Source organism: Zonotrichia albicollis, chromosome 16 (genome assembly GCF_047830755.1).
Source record: "Zonotrichia albicollis isolate bZonAlb1 chromosome 16, bZonAlb1.hap1, whole genome shotgun sequence".
NCBI classification, from domain to species: Eukaryota; Metazoa; Chordata; class Aves; order Passeriformes; family Passerellidae; genus Zonotrichia; species Zonotrichia albicollis.
The window spans coordinates 8,121,576-8,146,035 of NC_133834.1; the positions used below are offsets into that span (position 1 = coordinate 8,121,576).

Genomic DNA, 24,460 nt, shown 5'->3' on the forward strand with positions numbered 1-24,460 from the left:
CTGCTGCAGTCAAATGAGTGAAACAGTCTACCTGTGAATCCATGTTGTGATTTCTTTAGTAATAGCATGTTAGAACCCAATGTATATTGTACTGTAGATGATGAGATCCTTTAGTTCTCCACTTCCAAGTCAGATGAAATGAGAATACACCATTCAGCATGCCTAATCTATTTAGGCATCACTGTAAATGCAGATATTTGGAGCAAACAAGAATATCTTAAACTGATTTTAGTTTTTTTAGTTTTTTAGTATTGAGCAAGTCTGTCATTCTTCTTCACCTGGGTTCTCCTGTGAGCAGAGTAGTGGAAGAGCAGATCCATTCACTGGGCACCTGGCTAAGCTTAAGAATGCCTCTCATATTCTGTAGTCAGGACTGACATGGAATGGGAGAACAGAATGATCTGAATGTCTCTTCTTCTTTATAGTGTGGTGCATCCTCAACAAGTAGTAGTAAAAAGGTCCTTTAATAAAGGAAATCAGTTGCTTAAAGTGATTTCTGCTCAGAGCTTCTAATCAGAGTTTCTGGTGGTGAACAATGCATTTCAAATTTTTTTTTTTTAAGTGTGGTTCAGAGGAACACTTACTCAATATGGAATGAAATAATCTTCATTTTAATATGATCATAACTGAAGACTTCATTTTAGAGAAGTAATAATTTTTGTGAGTTCTTCAATGTCTGTTATTGTTTAATGCTGTCCTTATGAGAACTTGGTTTTATGGCATTAAGAAGAGGTTTTTGTGTGTTTTTTATAACAGGGAGGAGAAAATAGCAATCATGCGTGAGAAGCACACAGCTCTGATGAAGCCCATTGTGTTTGCTCTGGAGCACGTGAGGAGCATCACTGCAGCTCCTGCAGAAACTCCTCATGAGAAATGGTTTCAGGATAACTATGGAGATGCAATTGAAAATGCGCTAGAGAAGCTTAAGAATCCTTTGAATCCTGCTAAACCTGGAAGCAGCTGGCTCCCATTTAAAGAGGTATCACATGCAAGAGGAAGAGTACAATGTGGGATGCTGTCAGCTTTGGGAGCAGAGGCCTTTCTTTTAAATACTGTCTTTCTGAAACTCTGGTATTGGTGTTTAGTTGATTTAAGTTTTAACAAGTTAATTCTGTTTATCTAAGCATAGGCCTTGGGCTGTGCAGCAGCCTTCAAATGATCAACCCTTTCCACTGGTCCTTTCTCAATTATGTCATCTTTTCTAGTTTATGGATCTGAAGAGAAACTAAATATTCACTTGTCTCTCCAGAGCCAGCCTGGTGTTTTTAAAACCAGAACAGAGATTTTACAGGCAAATAGACCTTTTTTGCTTGTGCTTCCTCTTCTGCTTTGCAGAGCAGACAAACATTCAGCTATATAAACAGGAGGTTGCTGAATGCTGCTGCCTGTAACCACAGCTCAGATATTTATAAATACAGGACCAAACCTCTTGAGGAGCATGATTTGTTGTGATTTTACTTCTTGTCACTGCACAGGGTATATTTGCTGCATAGAAGATGTTGTTTAGTTTTTGTAATCTTCATCCTAAACTGTGGATTAGCAGCATGGCAAGGGTGCCAAGGAGTTTAGGAAAAACCTTTGTTTTCTAGAAGATGACCATCATTAAGTCTGGTTTGATGGTGTTTTTCTTCTTACTTCTAACTGTTAAGGTGAATGTCAACCTAAAAGGAAAAAACTTTCTTTGGCATAGGTAATGCTGAGCTTGCAGCAAAGAGCACAGAAACGAGCTAGCTATCTCTTAAGGCTTGAAGAAATCAGTCCTTGGCTGGCTGCCATGATGAACACTGAGATAGCACTTCCTGGAGAGGTGTCCACCAGGGACACAGTCACCATCCACAGTGTGGGCAGCACCATCACCATCCTGCCAACCAAAACCAAACCTAAAAAGTTGCTCTTCCTGGGTTCAGATGGGAAGAACTATCCCTACCTGTTCAAAGGTAAGTAATAGAATTTTTCTCATACCAGGTACTGTCTCTTGTTATAAATTAGACTGTATTAAAGTTAGGAAGATTGTGTGGTGCAACTCTAGTTTTATTTGCCTGAATGATAAAGAGAAAGAGGAGTTGGAAGCATTTGCTCTCTCTCTTCCCTACCTCGCACTTCACCAGATATTTTTCAAGGAATTTTGCCATGTGAAACTGTAAGTCAAATCTCTTCTTTACAAGGCTTTCATCAGAAGCAATGCTCTGCTTGGATGTTGATAGGATTAGCTGGATGCAATTTTCCAGAAGCTTAATGTAGCCCCTAAAAGACAACTTTAGAGACTTGTTTTGCCTGCAAGGGAAAGGCCTGTTTGTTATGTTGTAACTATTGTGTGTACTGCTCACACAGCAAGCTGGCATAAACTGGTAGGTAAATGCCATGTAAACACTTTGCTTTAGGCCAAACAACTCATCCTTAATCTACATATTATGAAGATATTCACAGTCTGAAATGTAGTAGGTTTAAAAAAAAACACTAGATTTTGGGCTTTAGGAGAATTCTTTTATTTAGAAGCTAAATTTTAAGCCAATTTCTTGCAGGTTTGGAAGACTTGCACCTAGATGAGAGGATCATGCAGTTCTTATCCATTGTGAACACCATGTTTGCCACGATCAACCGGCAAGAGACGCCGCGGTTCCACGCGCGGCACTACTCGGTGACACCCCTGGGGACAAGGTCAGGCCTCATCCAGTGGGTGGATGGAGCCACGCCTCTCTTTGGGCTGTACAAGCGCTGGCAGCAGCGGGAAGCTGCTCTGCAGGCACAAAAGGTAACACTCTGTCCTGAGCTAAGTGGAGCAAGGCAGAGGAGAAATGCTTGTTTTGATTTGCTTTGTGATTCTAAGTCACGTGGTCTTACAAGGATTGTTTTGTTCATAATAATGCAGGAGGGTTCTGTGTGTTCATGTATCTTGGGACTTCACCAGAAGTCAATAAAATTGCATGTCTATTATTTAGATATAATCACAGTATGTAACATAAAAATGCTCTTCTGGCATGATAATTCAAGAGAACTGTTTTTTACAAATAGAATTAACCTTGGTTGAAATAATTTTAGTTCTATATCTTGTTTACTCATTTCATTCTAAATACAGTCTTTGCAGTTATATTTATGAGATCTACTTTGAGAGTAGAATTAGGCCAAAACAATGTGTTTTCAATCTATTTAGACCTTAACTACTGAATTTTGAAAGCAGTCTTTGAGCTGAAGAAGTCATACACAGTCAAGGCATTGATTTCATATTTCATTCTCACCAAAACTGAATTTGGGTTATGTTTCTGTGCTAATACATCCACTAACATTTTTATCTCTTCTAGGCCCAGGACTCTTACCAGACCCCTCAGAACCCTGGAATAGTTCCTAGACCCAGTGAACTTTACTACAGTAAAATTGGACCTGCTCTAAAGGCAGTTGGGCTTAGTCTCGACGTGTCACGTCGTGACTGGCCCTTGAATGTCATGAGGGCTGTTCTGGAGGAGCTGATGGAAGCAACTCCCCCAAATCTCCTTGCCAAGGAGCTCTGGTCATCCTGTACCACACCAGATGAGTGGTGGAGAGTTACACAGGTGAGTTACAACAGCTGTATTTTACATAGGAGAGGCTGTGGTTTTAATGGGATGTGGGGCACCAACTGCCTGAGGCGTGGTACTTGTGAGTTTGGAGAGCTGGTGCTGCTGTGAGTCTGATGAAATGTTGGCAATTGTGCCATTGAATTTAAACATGGGTATAGACCAGATAAGTCTATGTTATTATACTAGAGTTATCAGTGAATAAAATGAAAACTCTTGTGAGATACCATCAAACAACAAATAGAAAACTGCTTGGAATAAGTTGGGCTTGATTTGTTTTACACTTACACTTAAAATAATGTTTTAAGATGGTAGGCAGTCCAATGTGTTGGCAGAGGATTCCCACAAATAATTTTTTCCTGAAACTCTCTTTTAAGTCGTATGCAAGATCCACTGCAGTTATGTCCATGGTTGGCTACATCATTGGTCTTGGAGACAGACATCTGGATAATGTTCTTATAGATATGACTACAGGAGAAGTTGTCCACATAGATTATAATGTTTGCTTTGAAAAAGGTAATTTAAAAAATGCTCTATGTTATTCAAATAAAAGGTTTTCTTTCTTGGCAATTAAAAGAAACAACTTAATTTTTTATCTTGAAGGGAAGAGCCTTAGGGTGCCAGAGAAGGTTCCGTTCCGGATGACACACAACATTGAAACAGCGCTGGGAGTGACAGGAGTGGAGGGGGTGTTCAGGCTTTCTTGTGAGCAGGTATGGTTGGAGATCTGAAAACTGGGGGCCATCACTGGCCAAATACTGTCTTAGAACTTTGCTGCATTTTGCTGCTGTTTTATAGAGCCTTCACCTTTCTGCTGTGATTTTAATTGGCCCTACTTTAGCTATACCCTGTGGTAGGTATTTAAGAAATATGAGATTGTCTGATCAATGCACATGCCAGTAGTGGTACAACTATAATTTAGTGTGAAAGGGGGACTTTTAATTGTAGATTAAAATGTTTTGTTTTTCCTGAATTTTTTTTTGAGATGTTTTGTTTGCCCTCTTCCTTTGGAACTCATCCTGTAAAAACATGACAGATATGTTTTTAAAAAGAAAAATGCTCTGAAGAAGGGAGATTTTCCCTCCTTAAGTGTCTGTGGCTTGTGCATAGAGTTTGTGTGGAAGGCTAGATCTTCTACAGGCTTAGCTGCATTTGTACCTCCTGTGGTGTTTTTCCTGTCTCTGTAGTAGTTAGGCATAACTACCACCATCCATGGTGGATTTCTGTACCCACTCAAGTGCAGTGTTTTGTCTCTAAGTTTCCACTACTCTGCAAGGATAACACAGAATCGCAACAAGTCTGTTTAAAATACGATGCAGGTCCTGCATATAATGCGGCGTGGGAGAGAGACTTTGCTTACACTGCTGGAGGCTTTTGTTTATGATCCACTGGTGGACTGGACAGCTGGAGGAGAGGCAGGATTTGCTGGGGCTGTCTATGGTGGTGGTGGCCAGCAGGCTGAAAACAAACAGAGCAAAAGGGAAATGGAAAGGGATATTACACGGAGTCTCTTTTCCTCGAGGGTGGCAGAGATAAAGGTGAGTTTACTGCAATAATTTTCTATTTTTAAACCAAAGTAGACTCTGTACTTTCATTTTATTTATTTGCATTTTGGGAAGGGGGAAAACGGGGTCATATATCAGCAACAGTTAATGAATTTTATTATGATAAATTCAGTTTATGTGAAGGGAGGTGATTACATTGAACTTGCAAGTATTTAATTTTCAGTTTCTGCATGCTTAATTCTAAAATATGTTTTAGTGCTTTGCTTGAATCTGGGCTAGGAGAATAACAATAGAGGTTTAGAGAGCAGTTTAAATAAAGAATGTCTGTTAAGATTTGGCAGTTGTAGCACTGGAAGCAGTGCTAGATGAATGGCATTGTTGAAGGGTTAAGTTCTGCCATATCCTTACCTTCTGCTGCCAGTTGGATTTAGTGCAGTTGGTAACATCTGTGTCTTGATTGCAGGTTAACTGGTTTAAGAACAGAGATGAAATGCTTGCTGTGCTGCCAAAACTGGACAGTAGTTTAGAAGAGTACCTGAACCTGCAGGAGCAGTTAACAGATGTAGAAAAGTTGCAAGGAAAACTACTGGAAGAGATAGAATTTCTGGAAGGTGCAGAAGGAGTGGATCATCCCTCCCACACACTTCAGCACAGGTATGGAGGAGCCAGGAGTTCTGTCAGAAATCTCACAGTTCAATACAGATGGTGTTTTAGCAATGTGCTTATGGGTTAATTGTTAGAAATCTGTACATGAGTGAATAGCTGGGTAAAAGCTATTGCAGTAATTAGGTCTCTCCTGGTACAGAACTACTGGAACCTTTTCCTACTGAATAATCTTATTTATGTCCTGCACCTCATACTCCATCAATATAACTTGTGCTAGTCCAAGTTCCCCACTTGATCCTCAAGACAAGAGAGAGAATGTTCTGAAAGTGGTGTCTCATCAATATAATTCACTTAAGGGAGCGATTGATAAATAGCACAAAAATATTTTCTTGATTATTTTTTTGAAGATTATTTGAAAGATTATTTCAAATCTTCAAGATTATTGAAGATTATTTGAAATTAATCAAGTATTTCAGAATTGCATGAACAGGCACAGGCATTAATTAGTTTGTAGGAAAACAGAATTATTTAATAATGCAACACTGTTAGTTTAATGTGATTGATGAGAACATGTTTATTTCCTGGTTAACAGTTGTATTGTCCAATATTGTTCTGTATTCTGTAGTGTTGAGTATTTTCTTTCTCATAGTACTTACTTGATTCTGTGGCTTCAATAATTCAGGTATTCTGAGCACACACAGTTGCAGTCTCAACAAAGAGCTGTCCAGGAAGCCATCCAGGTGAAGCTGAATGAGTTTGAGCAGTGGATAACCCATTACCAAACTGCCTTCAGTAATTTAGAGGCAACACAACTTGCAAGTCTGCTCCAAGAAATCAGCACACAAATGGACCTAGGTACAAAATTATATTTCTGAGGGTGGTTTTAATGGTTTGAAAATAACTTGAGTTTAATATCAGGAGGCATTATGAGTATCCTCTAACTTAAAGGCAACGATCTGTATGTAATAAGTTAAAAGAAAGGGGCTTATTTGAAGGGTGGTTTAGAGCACTTCAAGGTTTCAGTGCCAAGCTGTCTGAAGGAACTTGTCTGTCTTATCCTATCTGGGCATTACATTCTCTTACCTTGTGCTCAAAATTCTCAATATGAATTCTCTATGCTTCCTTTATCACAAGTTTAAAAAAAATAAATTTGAAAAAGTGTTAATGCTCAGTATTTGTATGGTATAAAATGTGTTTTCAGACATATCTTTATTTATAACCTTCTTTCTTAAAAGGTCCTCCAAGTTATGTCCCAGCAACAGCATTTCTGCAAAATGCAGGCCAGGCACATCTAATCAGCCAGTGTGAACAGCTGGAAGGAGAGGTTGGTGCTTTTCTGCAGCAGAGAAGATCTGTGTTACGTGGCTGCCTGGAACAGCTGCACAACTATGCAACAGTGGCTCTGCAGTACCCAAAGGCTGTGTTCCAGAAGCACCGAATAGAGCAGTGGAAAACCTGGATGGAAGAGCTCATCTGTAACATGACAATAGAGAGATGTCAGGATATCTTTAGGAAGTAAGTTGACAGAATAATGGCTTGTTCAAAGAACATAATTTTCAAGCTACTACCCTAATTTTATCATTTAAATAAATACTTTTGTAAGGACCTATCTAATTATAAAGCAAACCAACATTAAGTTGTAATTCTAGAAATTTAGAGTGAATATGAAAAACTGCTTTAAAAATACCGTTCCAGAATTTAATCTGTGTACTTCAACAAGAAAATCAAGTAGCATTGTCCTGTAATGAACAAATGGAGCATTCACCTTTGTGGCTTCAGAGTAGTGATAGTTTGAGTTTTAGAAACTTCTAGTATTTAAAAATCAATAAGGAAACGTTTTTTTTTAATCTAGTAGATTTTCAAGTAGTGTCTGGTTCTTTTTGTCTTGTTAAATCAAGTTGTTTCAACATTATTATGGCTTGACTTAAGAGATCTAGATTATATTTGAGCATTTCCTCTGAAATCTCTTTCCTTTCTTTTTGTCTTCTATGCATTCTTTGCTTCAAGGACAGCTGTCTTATGTCCTTGCAAATAGGCATGGAATATGGTGCATTTTAAGACCTTATAAAAGCATTGTTAGGGGAGTCATCGACCTCTTGCAGTATTTAGAGTTAAGAATCACAGAATCACAGAACAATGAGGTTGGAAGAGACCTCTAAGATCAGAGTCCAACCTATGCCCTCACACCTCAAGTAGCCTATAGCACCAAGTGCCCTGTCCAGTCTTTCTTTAACACATCCAGAGATGGTGATTCTACCACCTCCCTGGGAAGAGCATTCCAGTACTTTATTATTCTTTGGGTGAAAATTTTTTCCTAATATCCAACCTATCCCTTCCCTGGCATAGCTTGAGACTGTGTCCTCTGGTCTGTCAGTGCTGCCTGGTGGGAGAGACTGACCCCACCTGTGTGCAGCCTCCCTTCAGGAAGGTGTAGAGAGCAATAAGGTCACCTCTGAGCCTCCTCTTCTTCAGGCTAAACAGCCCCAGTTCCTTCAAACGTTCCTCATAGGGCTTGTGTTCCAAGCCCCTCACCAGCCTTGTTGCCCTCCTCTGGATGTGCTCAAGCATCTCAACATCCTTTCCAAACTGAGGGGCCAGAACTGGGCACAGTAGGTGATTTAGGAATGGTTCAAATGTGGTGTTCACAGGGGCTCCAGTATGAGGGAAGAGATGAGAATCTTGACTCCATGTTTCAGAAGGCAGATTTATTAGTTTATGATATATATATTTTTTTATTAAAACTACACTAAAAGAATAGAAGAAAGGATTTCATCAGAAGGCTTGAAAGGAATGGAATGGTAATAAAATCTTGTGACTCACCAGACAGTCCAAGACAGCTGGACTATGATTGCCATCAATTAGAAACAACCACGTCAGACCAATCAAAGATGCACCTGCTGCATTCCACAGCAGCAGATAATTATTGTTGTTTTTTCCTCTGAGGCCTCTCAGCTTCTCAGGAAAAAAATCCTGGCAAAGGCATTTTTCAGAAAATATCATGGCTACAGAACATGGAGTTTTTCCTACCTGCAGAGCAGAAAGCAGGGCAGTGCTTTCAGAGAGAAGGGCAGCGTGGTCAGTGTGTGTGTGTTGCACAGGTACGAGATGCAGTACGCGCCCCAGCCCGCGCCCAGCGTGTGCCAGTTCATCACGGCCACGGAGATGACGCTGCAGCGCTACGCGGCCGACATCAACAGCCGCCTGATCCGGCAGGTGGAGCGCCTCAAGCAGGAGGCCGTCACCGTGCCCGTGTGCGAGGAGCAGCTCAAGGAGATCGAGCGCTGCATCAAAGTGTTCCTGCACGAGAACGGCGAGGAGGGCTCGCTCAGCCTGGCCAGCGTCATCATCTCTGCTCTCTGCGCCCTCACCAGGTGAGTTCCCTGGGTAGAGTTCCTGCTGGAGGCCTGTTGTATTGCACTAAATAGTTTGTTTAGTTGTTGTTTTGCACTGGGTGATTGGAAATTTGTACTGAGTATGTTATGTCATGTAGATTGTTATTTCTCTTCTCCCATCACATGGTCTTTCCCTCTGCTAGACCTACCCCCCTGGTGGTTTGGGCTCTGGTTACCCCTCTCCCTGCCCCTCCTCAGTGGTATCCCACTGGATATGGTTCTCTTCCCCTGCCCCCATTCCCTCGGGTATAAAGGTCTCCTGCAAGAAGGTCACACCCTCTTTTCCACCTGGGAGATCACCAGAGCCTGAAGTGTCCCTTCCCAGGCCAATAAACAGGACACTCGTCCCCACATGGAGAAGAGCGTTTCTTTTTGTCCACGTAAGACTGCGTGGGCCAGGGTCCATGGCTAGCCAGAGTGGACTCAGACAACAGCTCAAGAGACACAGATTCTTACAGAGGCCACATGACAGGAACAGTCATTGATGGATTCTGTGAGGAGAGCAGCAGCAGGCACCGTGTCTAAGTGTCTCTGTTCATCCAGGCGAAACCTGATGATGGAAGGTGCAGCGTCCAGTGCCGGAGAGCAGCTGGTTGATTTGACATCCAGAGATGGAGCCTGGTTCCTGGAGGAGCTTTGCAGCATGAGTGGCAATGTCACGTGCCTCGTGCAGCTGCTGAAGCAGTGCCATCTTGTACCCCAGGACTTGGACATTCCCAACCCCATGGAAGCATCAGAAGCTGTTCACTTAGCCAATGGAGTATATATCTCACTTCAGGTGAGTCTTTTGTTACTTTTCCCCATCCTTCAAGCTTCAGCGAAGTCATTCTTAATAGATTCTTCCTTAGTGGGCTAAATGTTTGTCTATGATGCTGCTGAGATTTTTTTCAGAAGTCTTGCTCCTGATTGCTGTATTTGGTTGAGCTGAATAGGCATTTGCTTCTGTTATTTATGTTTTTATTGGTTATAAGAAACTGTTTAGATCTATACATGACAAATTACAAAAAACTGCTGTCAAGTAAGTAACCACGAGGAAGATGTTGGTATCAGCTTTATAGGCACACCAGCTTCATGTCTCCTTTTCATTTTTCTGTTCTCTTGCTGGCAGTCCAGATCAACTTCCAAACTCTTCAAAATGTGTTCTTTCTGTTTTCTGCTCCTGCTAAACTTTACTTATTTTCACCTCAATCAAATAGTTTCAAATAAACTCAGAAAAGCTGTTGTACAGGCCCCTGTCTCCAATATTGGGTAGGAGAAAAATGCATTTATAATTTTGTGATTCAGAAATGTTTCCACATTAATAAAACATAAAAAACCTATGAAGGGCAGTCTGAGTGAAATATCTGCTGAAAACTAATGTGCTTTATAAACTGTGGCTGGTTAAATAGATTTTTTGAGGCTTTTGATTCCATTGTATTGATTTGAGAAATATTTTCCTCTCAAGCTGCACCATTTGGATTTTCATCACTTTATTTTTTTCCCTCTTTGAAGTTGTAACATTTCAGAACTGTTTCAGAAATGTGCATGGCAGCAGTTTCACTGCATTGCAGTGGGGATCTTTCACCCACACATTGTTGTCCTCCCTGTGAGCTCTTAGATAAGATGTACTCACTGAGCTCCCTGCTCACTTGGCAGTCAAGATAACCAATCCTTTTGGTGTGTTTCATCTCCTCTTGGAGACAGAGCATGTTGGTTCTTTCTGTAGCTGCCTTTAGCCCTCTGCTGCATTCTTCTGGGGGGAATTGCTCTGTGCCACTTAAGGTACTGGTTTTTTTCCTTGCATTGATTTCTGTGGCAAAATTATCACTCCCTGGCAAGTTTCTGCTGCTATTTCTTTGTCTAGTTCAATCAGTTTAGCAAATCATAAATTCATTAAATAATTTAATTTGCTTATAGTTATGTAATGGAAAAGAAAAGCTGACATTGATGAAAGCAATTCACAAATTCTGAGCTCTGTGCCCCCCAGCCTCTGCTGGGGATAACTGCCGGGTATTGCTGCTGGTGCTGTGGAGATGGTTGTTGTTACATTGCTACAAATGTCAAAGCTTTGGCTTTGTACAGGGTTTAATGTATTCCTGATTTCTTCAAAGTTGATCCAAGAGCAGACTTTTGACTCTTGGCTGACCACCATCATGTTATATTTTAGATAATGTCTGCTGCATGGTAGTGTAGTACTAAAATGACAAAAGATGTTGCATGTGATATTTTTTTGAGGGGAAAAGTTCTTACTTTTTCATACCTACTTCCCAACAGGAATTGAACTCCAACTTCAGGCAAATCATTTTCCCTGAAGCACTGAGGTGCTTAATGAAAGGAGAGTACACTTTAGAAAGTATGCTCCATGAGCTGGATAATCTCATAGAGCAAACAACTGATGGAGTCCCTTTGCAAACGCTGGTTGAATCTCTTCAAGCCTACTTAAGAAATGCTGCTATGGGTATAGAGGAGGAGACACACACTCATTACATTGATGTTGCAAGGTAAATCACTTTTTTTAGTTCAGGTATGAGAGAGTGAAGATTGAAGAACATTAATTTGTCTAAAATTATTTTTTGTTTGATGTACAGGCTTTTCTTGCCCAAGAATACCTTCAGCAGAGTGCAGGGTATAAAGTGTGCACTTGTTTCCTCCTCTGTGTTTGTGTGTTTATCCTCCATATCCACAGAAATATGGAGATGTGGCAATTTACATTTGCATCTGCTTAAAACTGACTTTTGGTAGTCAACTTCTTCCAAATATGTAGTTGTGATTTTATATTTGAAGTGAAAGGATACTAAAAATAAGAACTTGTTCATTAGTTTGTGGGAGGAACCTGTGAAAGGGAGAGCTTGTAACCATGGCACTCCTCATCAGGAGTGTTTGATGAGCAGCTTTTCCTTAATGAGTCAGTGACTTGATTAAAAAAGCAAAATGAGAAAAAACACTGAGCAAACAAAGACTTGGGCATCTTGTAATGTGGGACAGTAAATTTCTGGGTAGATGCTTGGAACACAACAAGCCAATTCAAAATCTGCAAGTGGTGTTTCCCTTGAGCCGGTTGTGGTGGGTCCATCAGTGGTACAGTGAATCTGTGGAATCAGTCAGTTTAAGAAAATTCTGTTTATTGTGGACTAAGCGAAACCATGTAAATTTTCTTTCTTTTTTTCCTGTTAAGAGTACTTCATGCTCAGTATGGTGAACTGATTCAGCCCAGAAATGGTTCAGTTGATGAAACTCCCAAAATGTCAGCTGGTCAGATGCTTTTGGTAGCTTTTGATGGAATGTTTGCTCAAGTGGAAACTGCCTTTGGTTTATTGATTGAAAAGGTATGGATTTGTTCTTTTTGGAGTACTGCTTGAGTCAGCATTAGGAAACCTCCAAAAAAGCCAAACTAATTAATTTCCTTTACATTGCTCAGCTAAACAAGATGGAGATACCTCTTGCTTGGCGTAAGATTGACATAATCAGGGAAGCCCGCAGCACCCAGGTTAACTTCTTTGATGATGACAATAATCGGCAAGTGCTGGAGGAGATCTTCTTTCTGAAGAGACTGCAAACAATTAAAGAATTTTTCAGGCTCTGTGGTACCTTTTCTAAGACACTGTCAGGTAAATAAATAAATGTTATCAAATATTCAGTGTGCCTTTATCCACTTCTCATCCTGTTCACAAGAACATAAAGTAGTAACTTACCCTAAATATGGGGTAAGGAAGCAGCAACTAAAAATGAAGTCCTGTGCTTTTGCTGTGTTTGTAATTTGGGTATTATTCTTTTAGATGCATCAAATGTGTCATTTATAACAAAAGTACTATTTCTTTCCCTTTAAAAGGAATCGGTTCAATTGAAGATCAGAATGCAGTAAATGGACCTGTTCAAATTGTCAATGTGAAAGCCCTTTACAGGAACTCTTGTTTTAGTGAAGATCAAATGGCCAAGCCAATTAAGGCTTTTACAGCAGACTTTGTGAGGCAGCTTTTAATTGGCCTTCCAAATCAAGCTTTGGGACTGACCTTGTGCAGTTTCATCAGCGCTCTGGGTGTCGATATCATTGCTCAAGTAGAGGCTAAAGACTTTGGAGCAGAAAGCAAAGTTTCTGTGGATGACCTGTGCAAGAAAGCTGTGGAGCACAACATCCAGATTGGCAAGTTCTCCCAGCTGGTGATGAACAGGGCCACAGTCCTGGCCAGCTCCTACGACACAGCCTGGAAGAAGCACGACCTGGTGCGCAGGCTGGAAACCAGCATCTCCTCGTGCAAGACCAGCCTGCAGAGAGTGCAGCTGCACATTGCCATGTTCCAGGTGAGAGCCCAGCACTGCTGGGGCTGGGCAAAACCAGCCTGAGTTACAGTGTCAGAGCACAACAAACATGCTATCTTCTTGAATAAGTTCTAAGGTATTTTACTGGGCTTTATAAGGTATTCTTGTTATAATATATGAGGAACAACAGTGTTACTGCTAGCTTTTCTGGAACACTGGCTGCTTTACAGAAGCAAATTCTGCAACATATAAATTTTTTTGAATCAAAACATGTAATTTTTTTCAATAGCTATTAAGTTGTTTTTTAGAAAATAGGTCATTCTCAGACTTTCTTACCAGCAATGCTGTCCTGTTCTCCCCCTTTTTCTCAGATTATGACTTGAAGGGAGGAGATGGCTTAGAACAGAGGGTATGAGGTGCTGAATGTCATTTTGTACCTTTCCTTCAAAGTTTTAATGCATTGATTGTCTCCTTGCTCCACTCTTTGCTTCATTAAAAATACAAATAGCAGCAGTATCAGTCCTGAAAAATGCTCCTCTGAGGCTTTAGATAAATGCTATTGTGTACCTTTACACAAGTATCCAGTTGTGTTGTACTATTAGAGATCTTAATTTTATAAGGGACAAGGCTTTCTCCTGGTCAGTTGTTAAACCATTTCATAGACCAGTAAGCAAAATTGTCTTGGTTTTAAGGTATCACAAGTGAATTGTTTCTGAATATTGATGGCTTTTTCTTTAGATTAAAAAGATGTGTGTAAATCACATCTGATTAATGGTATAAACATCGAAGCCAGCAAAACATAATTTACAACTACTTGTATAATTTAATGCTCTTGAATGATTTAGGACTTTGAGCTCTTCTGGTACTGTCTGACGTGCAGCTCTTTTAAGTGCCCTTGTTGATAAAGGGTACCAGAGCACTGGAATTGCTGTTTATGATGTAAAGTATTTTGTGCTGAGCAATATTGATAATCAAGTATTGCTGTTGCTTTCTTAAAGTGGCAGCATGAAGATCTGCTCATCAATCGTCCCCAGGCTATTTCTGTCACTCCACCTCGTTCTGCAATTTTAAACAACATGAAAAAGAAACTTCACACGCTCAGTCAGATTGAAGCTTCCATTGCCACGGTCCAGGTATGGCTGTTTGGGGAGGGCTGTCCAGCAGCACATGGAAATGTGGCAAACACAAACTGCAAAATCATCTGCCACTTTCAAATTATGGCTTGCTGTCTTACACAAATATGGGGGTGTTGTCACTGATCTCTTTCAGTCTGTCTGATGGATACTGTTACATTGTTTGATTTTGCTGTCTCATCCAAAATCTTCTTTGGAATAGCAGTAAATGTCTTTCACAGATTTGTATTTTTCTGCAAAGTATCTTTCTTTCTGAAGGCTACTGATGCTCCTTTTCTTTAAGTTTGTGTGCCTTAGATAATCCTTACTATCATTTTTCATAGCTAAATGTCAGAAGTTCCCTTTGTAGAAATGGGCAGATTTATTTTTCTGAGTGTTAAGGTTTGTATGCTGTGGCTTTGCTCAGTATTTTAGATTCCTTTGGTGCCAGTAATAGAGAATGTTTAATTGTTTGTTAAATACTGCTTAGCTTCCTGAATTTTAATTTCCTTTTTTAGTTGTGAAGGTACTGTTTATAATAATTTCTTGAAGTATTTGCAAAATAATGGAGGGACGCTTTGATGTTATATAATTCTTAGTCTAGAAATCTGATTACTTTTGCTTTTTTTTGGTGAGTTAAAGTCTAGACAGGTAGGCTTTATATAACAGTCAAATCCAGTTGTGATGTGTACTGGAAATAAACTTTTAAACAGCATAAACTAACATTTGTCAATCATGAATTACAACGTATTTTACATATATGGCATAAGCATGTCTGCATGTGTTATATATGCATAATTTATTTAAAGCCAGGCTTGGAATGCTGTATATCACTGTGAATTATCTATATGGGCTTTTTTCTTCCCCAATGCAGGAGAAACTAGCAGCACTTGAAGCAAGTATTGAGCAGCGTTTAAAATGGGCAGGAGGTGCTAATCCTGCACTGGCCCCAGTCTTGCAAGATTTTGATGCCACTATTGCTGAAAGAAGAAACCTTGTACTGAAAGAAAGTCAAAGAGCAAGCCAGGTACTATGGATAAGTCCAGTACTCTTGATTCCATGAGTGTATTCACTTTTCATTCCCTACTTGAGGTTTATGTAGAAGATATTTTTCTGCTCTGCATCTAAAGAGCAAGAATAGATAATCAAATACTTCTGGGAATCCCACTTGAAAGCAACAGGAATAATCTTTGTGAGAATTGCTGCAGGGTTGGATGACCCTGGGATGATACTGCAACTGTAACAGAGCAGTTTCTGTCTGTTTAAAATCCTCACTTCAAAGCACATGGAAAAAACAGTGTTTGTCTAATAGGCAGTTGAAGTGAAATAATTTTTCTCACTGTTTGCTTTCCAGGTCACTTTCCTTTGCAGTAATATCATTCACTTTGAGAGTCTGCGCACCAGAACAGCAGAAGCCCTGAACCTGGATGCTGCCCTGTTTGACCTCCTCAAGCGCTGCCAGCAGATGTGCTCCTTCGCCTCCCAGTTCAACAGCTCCGTGTCCGAGCTGGAGCTGCGCCTGCTGCAGAGGGTGGTGAGCACAGGGCAGGGCCTGAAACCCCTCAGAGTCCCTGCAGGGAGCTCTCAGCTCTGCCTTCATTCTCTGGGTTGCCTGGCTGCAGAGTTCATGCTGGCAGTTAAACACTTGGCAGTGCTGTCTACACAGCAAGTGTGTTTTATCTCTGGGTACAGATAAAGAAATGTTTCTGTTATTTTTAGGGCACTGGTCTCGAACATCCTATTGGCAGCTCTGAATGGCTTCACTCAGCTCACAAGCAGTTGACCCAGGAGATATCTACACAGAGAACAGTACAAACAGAAAGAGAACAGCAAATAGAAACAGTTTGTGAAACAATTCAGAATCTGGTGGATAGTATTAAAACTGTGCTCACGGGTCATAACAGACAGCTTGGAGATGTCAAACATCTACTGAAAGCTATGGCTAAGGTATGCCTGAAACATCCTTAAATTTATTCCTCAAACCTGTGTCAGTACAGTTTAAGAAAAATAACAGTTGTAGCTATGTGCTTTGTAAAGTATCTAGAAACAGTAAAATGTTTGTGTATATGGAATTCAAGACATAAAGTTCATGTTTAAGAATTCATAAAACTTTCTAGCATTAGCCTTAGCAGGCTTTGGTTGAACTGAACCTTTTCTCTCTCTTGGCAGTTGAAACATTGTGTTTATAATTCCTTTTGGTTCTAAATCTGTAAAGATTTTATAATTTAAAGATTTATTTCTTCATACATAACTACTGAAAATTACAGTTATTTCTAATCATATGACAAACTGAAGGACTGAAAGGGCTTAGAAATCTCTATTTCATTCTCTTAGCCAAAATATGGCAGCTGACCTTTTTGCACATCTTGGTTACAGGATGAAGAAGCGGCTCTGGCAGATGGTGAAGATGTTCCCTATGAGAACAGTGTTAGGCAGTTCCTGGGTGAATATAAATCATGGCAAGATAATATTCAGACAGTTCTGTTTACATTAGTTCAGGTTATGGGTCAAGTCCGCAGTCAGGAACATGTTGAAATGCTGCAGGAGATAACTCCCACCTTGAAAGAACTTAAAACACAGAGCCAAAGGTAAGAGTTACCTTGTCTCAGGTAACAAAAGGCATTTTTCAGACCTGCTTTCATGTAGCAGGAGCATATCATGGAGCACATGCTTGATGATTTTCTTAGAACTCAGAAATCTTCTTGCAAAATTTGGATTAATTGAATTTTTGGGTTTTCAGTAAGTCAAGTAGTTGCATGAGTATTTACCAACTCCATTATGTTTCCCAGTGTCTACAATAATCTGGTGGGGTTTGCATCACCCTTAGTCACGGATACAGCAAATGAGTGCTCCAGCCCAACTTCAGCTGCTACATATCAGCCAACCTTTGCTGCAGGTAATACTTGCACAAGTACAAACATGAAACCACCAGGAATTGATATTAGAGAGGGAATCATAGCTCTTACTGAACTTTGAAATACAGACAATTTGCTTAATATAAATAAATTCTTAGCAGTGGAATAGAACTTGTTTATGAAACTAAAGAAATTAGAAAATTGAAAGATGGAAAACTGGTGCAGAATTTAAAATGCAAATTTAAAATGCATTTTTTCCTGAAAAACGGATAGGTCTACTTGCTATGCATTTAATTGTGCTTTTTCTTGCCTCTATAAAATGCTATTATTTTGAAGACTTTAAGCACTTTTAAATTTTCTTTACAGCTGTACGTAGCAATACAGGGCAGAAAACTCAGCCAGAGGTGATGTCACAGAATGCAAGAAAGCTAATTCAGAAAAATCTTGCAACATCAGCAGATACTCCTCCAAACACAGTCCCAGGAACTGGCAAAAGTGTTGCTTGTAGTCCCAAAAAGACAGCCAGGGACCCTAAAACAGGAAAAGGTAAGTACAAACCTCAAAGAAACCAACAGCCCTACCACTGACAGCAACAAAAAAATGCCTCAGTGAGTTTCTGTGCAGGAGTGTCAAGTTGCATTAACTTTGTTTTGTACCTGTAGCTGTGCAGGAGAGGAATTCCTACGCAGTTAGCGTGTGGAAGCGGGTCAAAGCCAAGTTAGAGGGCCGAGATGTGGATCCCAACAGGAGAATGTCTGTGGCTGAACAGGTGAGTTGAAAATAAAGTTCCAGAAGTGGTCCTTGCTTTAAATACATGCTAATTAGCAGGTGTGTGTGCTGAATTGTGCCTTCAGGGCTGAAATCCTGGTGTGAATGGGGGTTCTTTTGGGGAAGGGAGCTATTTCAGTGCAAATCAAGGTTGCTGCTGCTGCCTTGTATTGCTGCTGCCTTGTGTTGCTGCTTTTTTTTTTTTTTTACTCTCATATGCTTTTGTTTTTTGTATGGGAGGTTTATGTGGAGCCATGAATCAGATAAAATTGTCTTTTGTCTGTCACTAAGCTAACATTTATTCCACAGCTGCTGGTAGCCAGGGAGAACATGAGATCTGTCCAGCTGCCCGAGGGACAGAACTTGTCTGTGTTCACTGACACAACACACAACTCCTGTCTCTGGGCAACGGAGTCAGGGGACACACAGAGTCAGTTGTCCACATCTATTTGAGAATGGTGTGGCTACTTCCAAGATAGGGGCTGTGAATGAGATGATAATGTGATTTGTTTTTGCAGTACAGCTTCCTGTTTCTAATGTGGACTGCACAAAGTTATGTCTACAGTTAATTCAGATTTTTTTCAGTGAAATACTTACAGGTGGCATTCGACAGTAAATTCTAAGATCACTTAAACACTTTTAAAATTCTAGCTTATTTTTAATTCCTTGTTTGACCTTTTTAATAGGTTGACTTTGTGATTAAGGAAGCAACTAATCTAGATAACTTGGCTCAGCTGTATGAAGGTTGGACTGCCTGGGTATGAGTAGGGAGACAGCAGCTCGGTCTGGTTCAGCGAGGTCAGACATCCACCAGAATCAACTCGGCCTCAGGCATCCGTAGCCGCACCACAGTCGGTGGTGATGCATACTGGGGCTTAATCTGAGGAAACCTAGGAAATCTCGGTGCACTGGGAAGTGAATCCTGCAGGATAGCTGCACTCAGGGATACGCTAAACACAATGGTCTGCAACCCCCACGGTCAAGGGTGAACGCTCACCGCTTGAGCAACACGGTTTGTCTTTCTGCTACGGAAGAACTGCAAACGTGTCTGGGGGTCAGCTGCAGAAAGAAATCAGGATGCTACAAACGGCAGAGTGATTTGGAACTCAATTCCACCTGACCCTGTGAACAATTCAGGAAACACCGAACCCTGTTCAAAGAAAAACAGAAAAATGGGGCCATGAAGAAATCACAGAAAGGGCAGATTTGAGGCGTTCAGATCCTCGTTCCTCTTGTTCTGTGGCAGCAGTGCTGGTTGAGTTGACCAGTTAGTACGGGAAAAGGCTACAAAACGTAAACTTCAGAAATGGACTGAAAGCAAAGAGCTGTACATCAGATACACGCTGCATTGGAAGAACTTCTGAGATAGAAGAAAAAGCCTTTGTTCTCTTCTCCCTTTCCTCTTTCCTTTCACTCCTCCCTCCCAGCCTCTCCTCGCATACACCCCTCTTGGCTTATTCTTGTAGGTTAGGCGTACTTCCAATATACTTTTTATTTCAATCCTTCTACTTCACAGTTTAGTCAAATTAACAACTTAAATTCTGTTTGGTAAACAATTTCTCCAAAAGCACTGAAAATACAGAACATCAACGATTACTTATGAGTTGGATGGTCAAACGCAAAATGTAATTTTGGTTATTTTAAAGTAATTTTTGTGATTCTATTATGTACAGTTTCTCAAAATTGTCACTGTGCATTTAAGAGTAATGATTCCTACAGGCATTTGATTTAATGTGCACTTCCCTCTGCTTGCAGTGTACACTTTTTTGTAATTCAAATTGTCCCTCCAATCTCATTCTACTGTGATTGCTGTAGTTTCTTTCCTACGACGTAGCTAATCCAATGTAATCTTTACCTTTTTAAAAACCAGGATAGAGTATCTAGTGGAGTTTTACATTGTTGATGACAGATAAACAATAAAGTGATGTTCTGGTGGAGGTAGAGTGATATGCTTTTTACTTCATTTTCCTAATCCTTTTAGTTCACACTTGTAAATTCTAGTGCTTCACTTCACAGGGGTATACATATAATCCAAGAAATGAAGGACTCTCAAATTTTTGTTCAACTGGATCTGTAAAGATTTCTGCAAAGTAGTTTTCCTTTGCCATATTTCTTCTATTGATGGCTATTCAGTAATGCATCCATAAGGAATCTTCCACCAAGGTTTTTTTTAATCAGTTCTCAAAGTGTGATTATGGTCAGAAAAGTCTCTCTAAAAATGGCATCATCTTCCTTGGATCAAGGTCCTGCTTGTCTGCTGGTTGTCTGAAAGCCTTCTTGCTTTATTTTTTAAGCAGGACACATTTAGGAAAAGGCAACTTCCTTTTCTTAGAGAAACAAACCCCACAGAATTCAGCTACAACTGCAGAATTGTAAAGGTGCTGATAGCTAAAGCAGAAATGCACTCTGGCATTCTGAACCCAGATAAATTCGCTGTAGCTCTGTATAAAAAGTTTCTCTTTTGTAAACTTGGTGAATTCATTATGGACAGTTGCTGAAAATTGTGGGAAGATCCTTAATGCCATTTTAGTCACTTTTCAGAGTAAAACCACACTTTCAATACAGCATTTTTCAGTCAAAATCCAAGTATTAAAAGATTTGAGCCAAGCCCACTACTGGCATAAAATTAATTTAATTGAAAGGGTTTGCAGCAGTTCATCTGAGTAGGAAGCTTGGCTGGTGATTTTTGGATAATGCCAGCAAACTTCTGTTCCTTTCAGTATTTGCACTATGCTGACTGCTCTGCCTCCGCAGTAGGTCTTAGAATTCACTTTCTCCTCTGTTGCCAACTTTTTGTGGACATGCACTTTGAAGTGTAACAGTTTTCAACAGTCACATGGCCTTCCTTGCACTCTGATTGCCTGATTACCTCTAGGGAAGTCGCAGGCTTTGCATCTACCAGTCCCCGTGCGAACGCATTCCACTGCCGCCGCTTCCTGACCCTCTGCCACGCTCGCCGCGGGAACGCTGCTGGAATGCTGCAGTGAAGAACATTCATGTGCACAACAGGACACTTGGCACTGTTGGTCCTTTCCATTTTTCTCCAGTTCAAAATGACCTTATGAACAATCTGTTGGAGAAGTGTAGTGACAGGAGTGTGTTGTACCTGCTGTTTTGTTTCTTGGAAGCTGGGGGGAAGGGAGGGGTAATGCACTCACCTGTGGCTCATGTATTATACCTCTGCCATCCAGAAATGAAACACTTGTGTGGAGATGGGTTCTTACTGCGTAATTTAATAAAGTTTTAAAAAATAAAAAAGGATATGTGGTTTTAATTTCCTTCTGTGCAACACTGTGTGGGTTGTGAAAATTACAGGGAAGAATAAAAGTGCCTGATACAAACAAATAACAAACCAAACCCCAAATTAGAACAGGATTCTCTAGAGATTTAAATTTGCATAACTAATGCAAGGGAGACAGCTCAGATGTGCTGGAGCTCGTGGGACTGGCACTGTTCACATGTGTGCTGACACATTTTTCTTGGAAATGTTGACAGTATGGGAGGTTGGAACAGTCTTGATGAAACCTAAAATTCAGGTTCTGCTCACACATCCTGCATAGTAAATAAGACTGAATTAGTTATATTCTCTTAAAAAATGCTTCTTACAAAGACATAAGGGTCCTTCCTTTATTTTCAGTAGAACTGGTGTTTATTTTCTCTGCAGTGAGCCACACCTAGAATAATGCAAGTCTAGAATCACCTCTTTAAGTACATACAAACCAGCTGAAGCTATAGGAGTCAAACAATTCAATTGAGGGCAATTTTGTACCTGCTGCTTACCTGCAGTAAATATTAACCAAGGGACCATGCTATAAAGTGATTTCTCAAAGCCAAATTCCACATTTGTTCAGCAGTTTTGTTACCCCCTCACAATTCTATAGGCTCATGGTTGAGATGAAAATTTGAAAATGGAGTTGATTGTTTGCCTCTCTTCCTTCTCCCCTTTTGGAAAGCCATGATGTGAGCATGGCTCTGCCAAATGGGTTGCTGGGGTGTGTTGAACTGGAATTATTAGTGGTGTCCTAGGTTATTTTGGTAGGACAACAGCACAGTCAATACAATGGCACAGTCAATACAACAAATGGGAAATGCAGCAGCTCTATACAGTTAACAGAAGTTAGTTTTGTACTTTTTACGGACTTCATGGTCTGGTTTTGCTTTGCAACAATTGGTTTTGCCCTCGAGGATTATCCTATTTAAATAGAATAATGTTTTGTCTAATTTTTCAAATGTCTGTAAAAGACACAAGTCCCTCAAGCTGAAGCTCTGTTTTTCTAAGTGCTGTAGTCTTTAAGGTTAATTTACTTCAATTATTCATCATTGTTCTGTGCCTGGTACATTAGCCATTCTGTTTTAGTGCACTCAAGTACTTCAAAGGTTTCTTTGCTTTCTTTTTTTTCCTTTTTTTTTTTGTCAAGCTTTTCCTAAAATTAGCAGACACACTTTATACATTAAAGAATTTTACTAGGAAAAATAGTTCAGAGGACCTGCCATCTGTGTTTGTTAATGTGGTCCCAAATTATAAAATGCATTTTTCTTTAGTGAAGTTGTGAGCATACTGTTACCACTTTAGCTAAAGAATTTCAGAGAAATTACAGATATTAGCTACAAACTACTGCTGTGTACGTAAATGCATAGCTGATTAGAGCAATTCTGCCATTCATCAGGCTAATGTTTTATTAATAGCATAATAAATGTATATTAGGTATGCTGAAAGGGTGGAGGCTTGACATGTAAACTTTGTATGCCTGTTCTAAGTGCACAGAGCAATTGCACTGCCCCTTTTAAAGGTGCTTTGAAGCCAGCTTGGGGATTTAATGTTCTGTGCATCTGCTAAGAGGTGCAGGAAGAATGGATCCCATTGCAGCATGGTCTGTGCCATGCATCCAGGCAAGCAACACAGTTGGGTGCAGCTCAGGTAGGAGGTGCTGAGCTGCTGCTGCTCCTGCACCATGGCTGAGATTTAACAATGGAATTTATGAATACTTGTACAGGCACACATTTTTTAATGTGACCTGGTGCCTGTCCAGGCCTGGCTGCTCAGCGAGGGAGGGGTGGGCAGGTGGCAGGGCCTGCCCTGTGCTGTGTGCCATGGCCTCTCTGGCATTGCTGGGCCTGAGGGCACCCAGACCTGTCCCTCTGCCCCTCTGAGGCAGGGAGCAACACCTAATAGGAAGGAAAGGCACCTCCACGGGCCCTCTGGATGGAGAAATGCTGCAAGGCCACCTGGCTGGGGAGCTGGGTTTGAGAGACTGGCTGGAGGTGATGGCAGTGCCTGCTTTTCCGTTGGTAAGTACTTGGGTTTTTTGTGGTGAGAATCACATAAATGGATGAAACCAGGAGCTGGCTGATGGTATCTCATAGCCAGAGCAGTGTTGCTGCAGGGTGCTGCAAATATCTATAGAAATTGTAATGCATCATAGAATCACACAATGGTGAGGGGTTGGAATGGACCTTAAACACCATCTAGTCCCAACACTCTTGCCATGGGCAGGGACATCTCCCAGCACTGAATCTCCCTGGGCAAACCTGTTCTCACCACTCTCAGTAAAGAATTCCCTCCTAATATTTAACCTAAATTTCTCCTCTTTCAGTTTGTACCCTTTACTCCTTGTCCTGTCACTACAGTTCCTGATGAAGCATCCCTCTCTTTGTAAGCCCCTTCAGACACTGGAAGGTTGCTATGAGGTCATGCCTCTGTATGGCTCCATACTCGTTTAAAAGAGTAATAAAATTATTGCTGCCATCATCACTTACTTATGAAATCACCATTTGTGTGAGCTTTGCTGTGGTAAAATTACAGATTTTGAGAGTGAACTCCACAATTTATAAGTGTAAAATGTTACATGAAAATACTGTTAGCTTTTAGTGGCATGTGAACGAATTTGAAAGTTATTCAGTATGGCATCTGTTCTTTACATATGTTGTAGAATGAGTGAGAAGCACCCTGTGAAAGACCAAACCATTCAGGACAGACATGAGTTTGCTTTTACACTATCTTCCTTAGTCCTTCTCTCTTTTGGCTCCCTCAAGCTGGTGCCAGAGCAGTTTTGATGCCCGAGATGTTTTCTTTGCTCTCATTATAGCCTTGCATTGCATCCTGGGCACGGTGATTACGCTCATTAACTCACGTGCCTGAAGCATTTAGAGAGCTGAGTCAGAAACAATATTTATATCCCAGCGCCTTTCTCCTGTATTTATTTCCATGCTGCCACAAGTTCTGAAGGAAATAAAACACCTTGCTGGGCTTTTATGTTACCAAGACAATTGGCCCAGTGCTGGGCACTGCTGAGGCCGCACCTGGGGTGGGGTGACCAGGTCAGGGTCCCTCGGTTCAGAACGGACACTGAGGGGCTGGAGAGAGCTCAGAGCTGGGGAAGGGGCTGGGGAAAGGGCTGGAGCAGCTGAGGGAGCTGAGGGTGTTCAATGGGACAC

The 24,460-nt window shown here is 40.7% G+C and overlaps 1 protein-coding gene across 2 annotated transcripts in view; it reads left to right on the forward strand.

The window, feature by feature from the left end:
- The window catches only part of SMG1 (SMG1 nonsense mediated mRNA decay associated PI3K related kinase), a 59,682-nt gene extending 39,722 nt beyond the window's left edge, over positions 1-19,960 (forward strand). For both annotated transcript variants that reach the window (XM_074553300.1, XM_074553301.1), the window contains 25 exons: positions 757-979; positions 1,691-1,937; positions 2,523-2,752; positions 3,300-3,548; positions 3,929-4,067; positions 4,155-4,264; positions 4,871-5,089; positions 5,520-5,710; positions 6,345-6,517; positions 6,898-7,177; positions 8,761-9,033; positions 9,598-9,832; positions 11,308-11,534; positions 12,209-12,359; positions 12,452-12,641; positions 12,863-13,332; positions 14,289-14,423; positions 15,277-15,429; positions 15,757-15,936; positions 16,122-16,349; positions 16,779-16,990; positions 17,192-17,298; positions 17,624-17,803; positions 17,920-18,026; positions 18,712-19,960. In XM_074553300.1, the coding sequence (XP_074409401.1) occupies positions 757-979; positions 1,691-1,937; positions 2,523-2,752; positions 3,300-3,548; positions 3,929-4,067; positions 4,155-4,264; positions 4,871-5,089; positions 5,520-5,710; positions 6,345-6,517; positions 6,898-7,177; positions 8,761-9,033; positions 9,598-9,832; positions 11,308-11,534; positions 12,209-12,359; positions 12,452-12,641; positions 12,863-13,332; positions 14,289-14,423; positions 15,277-15,429; positions 15,757-15,936; positions 16,122-16,349; positions 16,779-16,990; positions 17,192-17,298; positions 17,624-17,803; positions 17,920-18,026; positions 18,712-18,789 (4,987 nt within the window). In that variant the 3' untranslated portion in view covers positions 18,790-19,960. The remainder of the gene's footprint in view (positions 1-756; positions 980-1,690; positions 1,938-2,522; positions 2,753-3,299; positions 3,549-3,928; positions 4,068-4,154; positions 4,265-4,870; positions 5,090-5,519; positions 5,711-6,344; positions 6,518-6,897; positions 7,178-8,760; positions 9,034-9,597; positions 9,833-11,307; positions 11,535-12,208; positions 12,360-12,451; positions 12,642-12,862; positions 13,333-14,288; positions 14,424-15,276; positions 15,430-15,756; positions 15,937-16,121; positions 16,350-16,778; positions 16,991-17,191; positions 17,299-17,623; positions 17,804-17,919; positions 18,027-18,711) is intronic.
- The last annotated feature ends 4,500 nt before the right edge of the window (positions 19,961-24,460 follow it).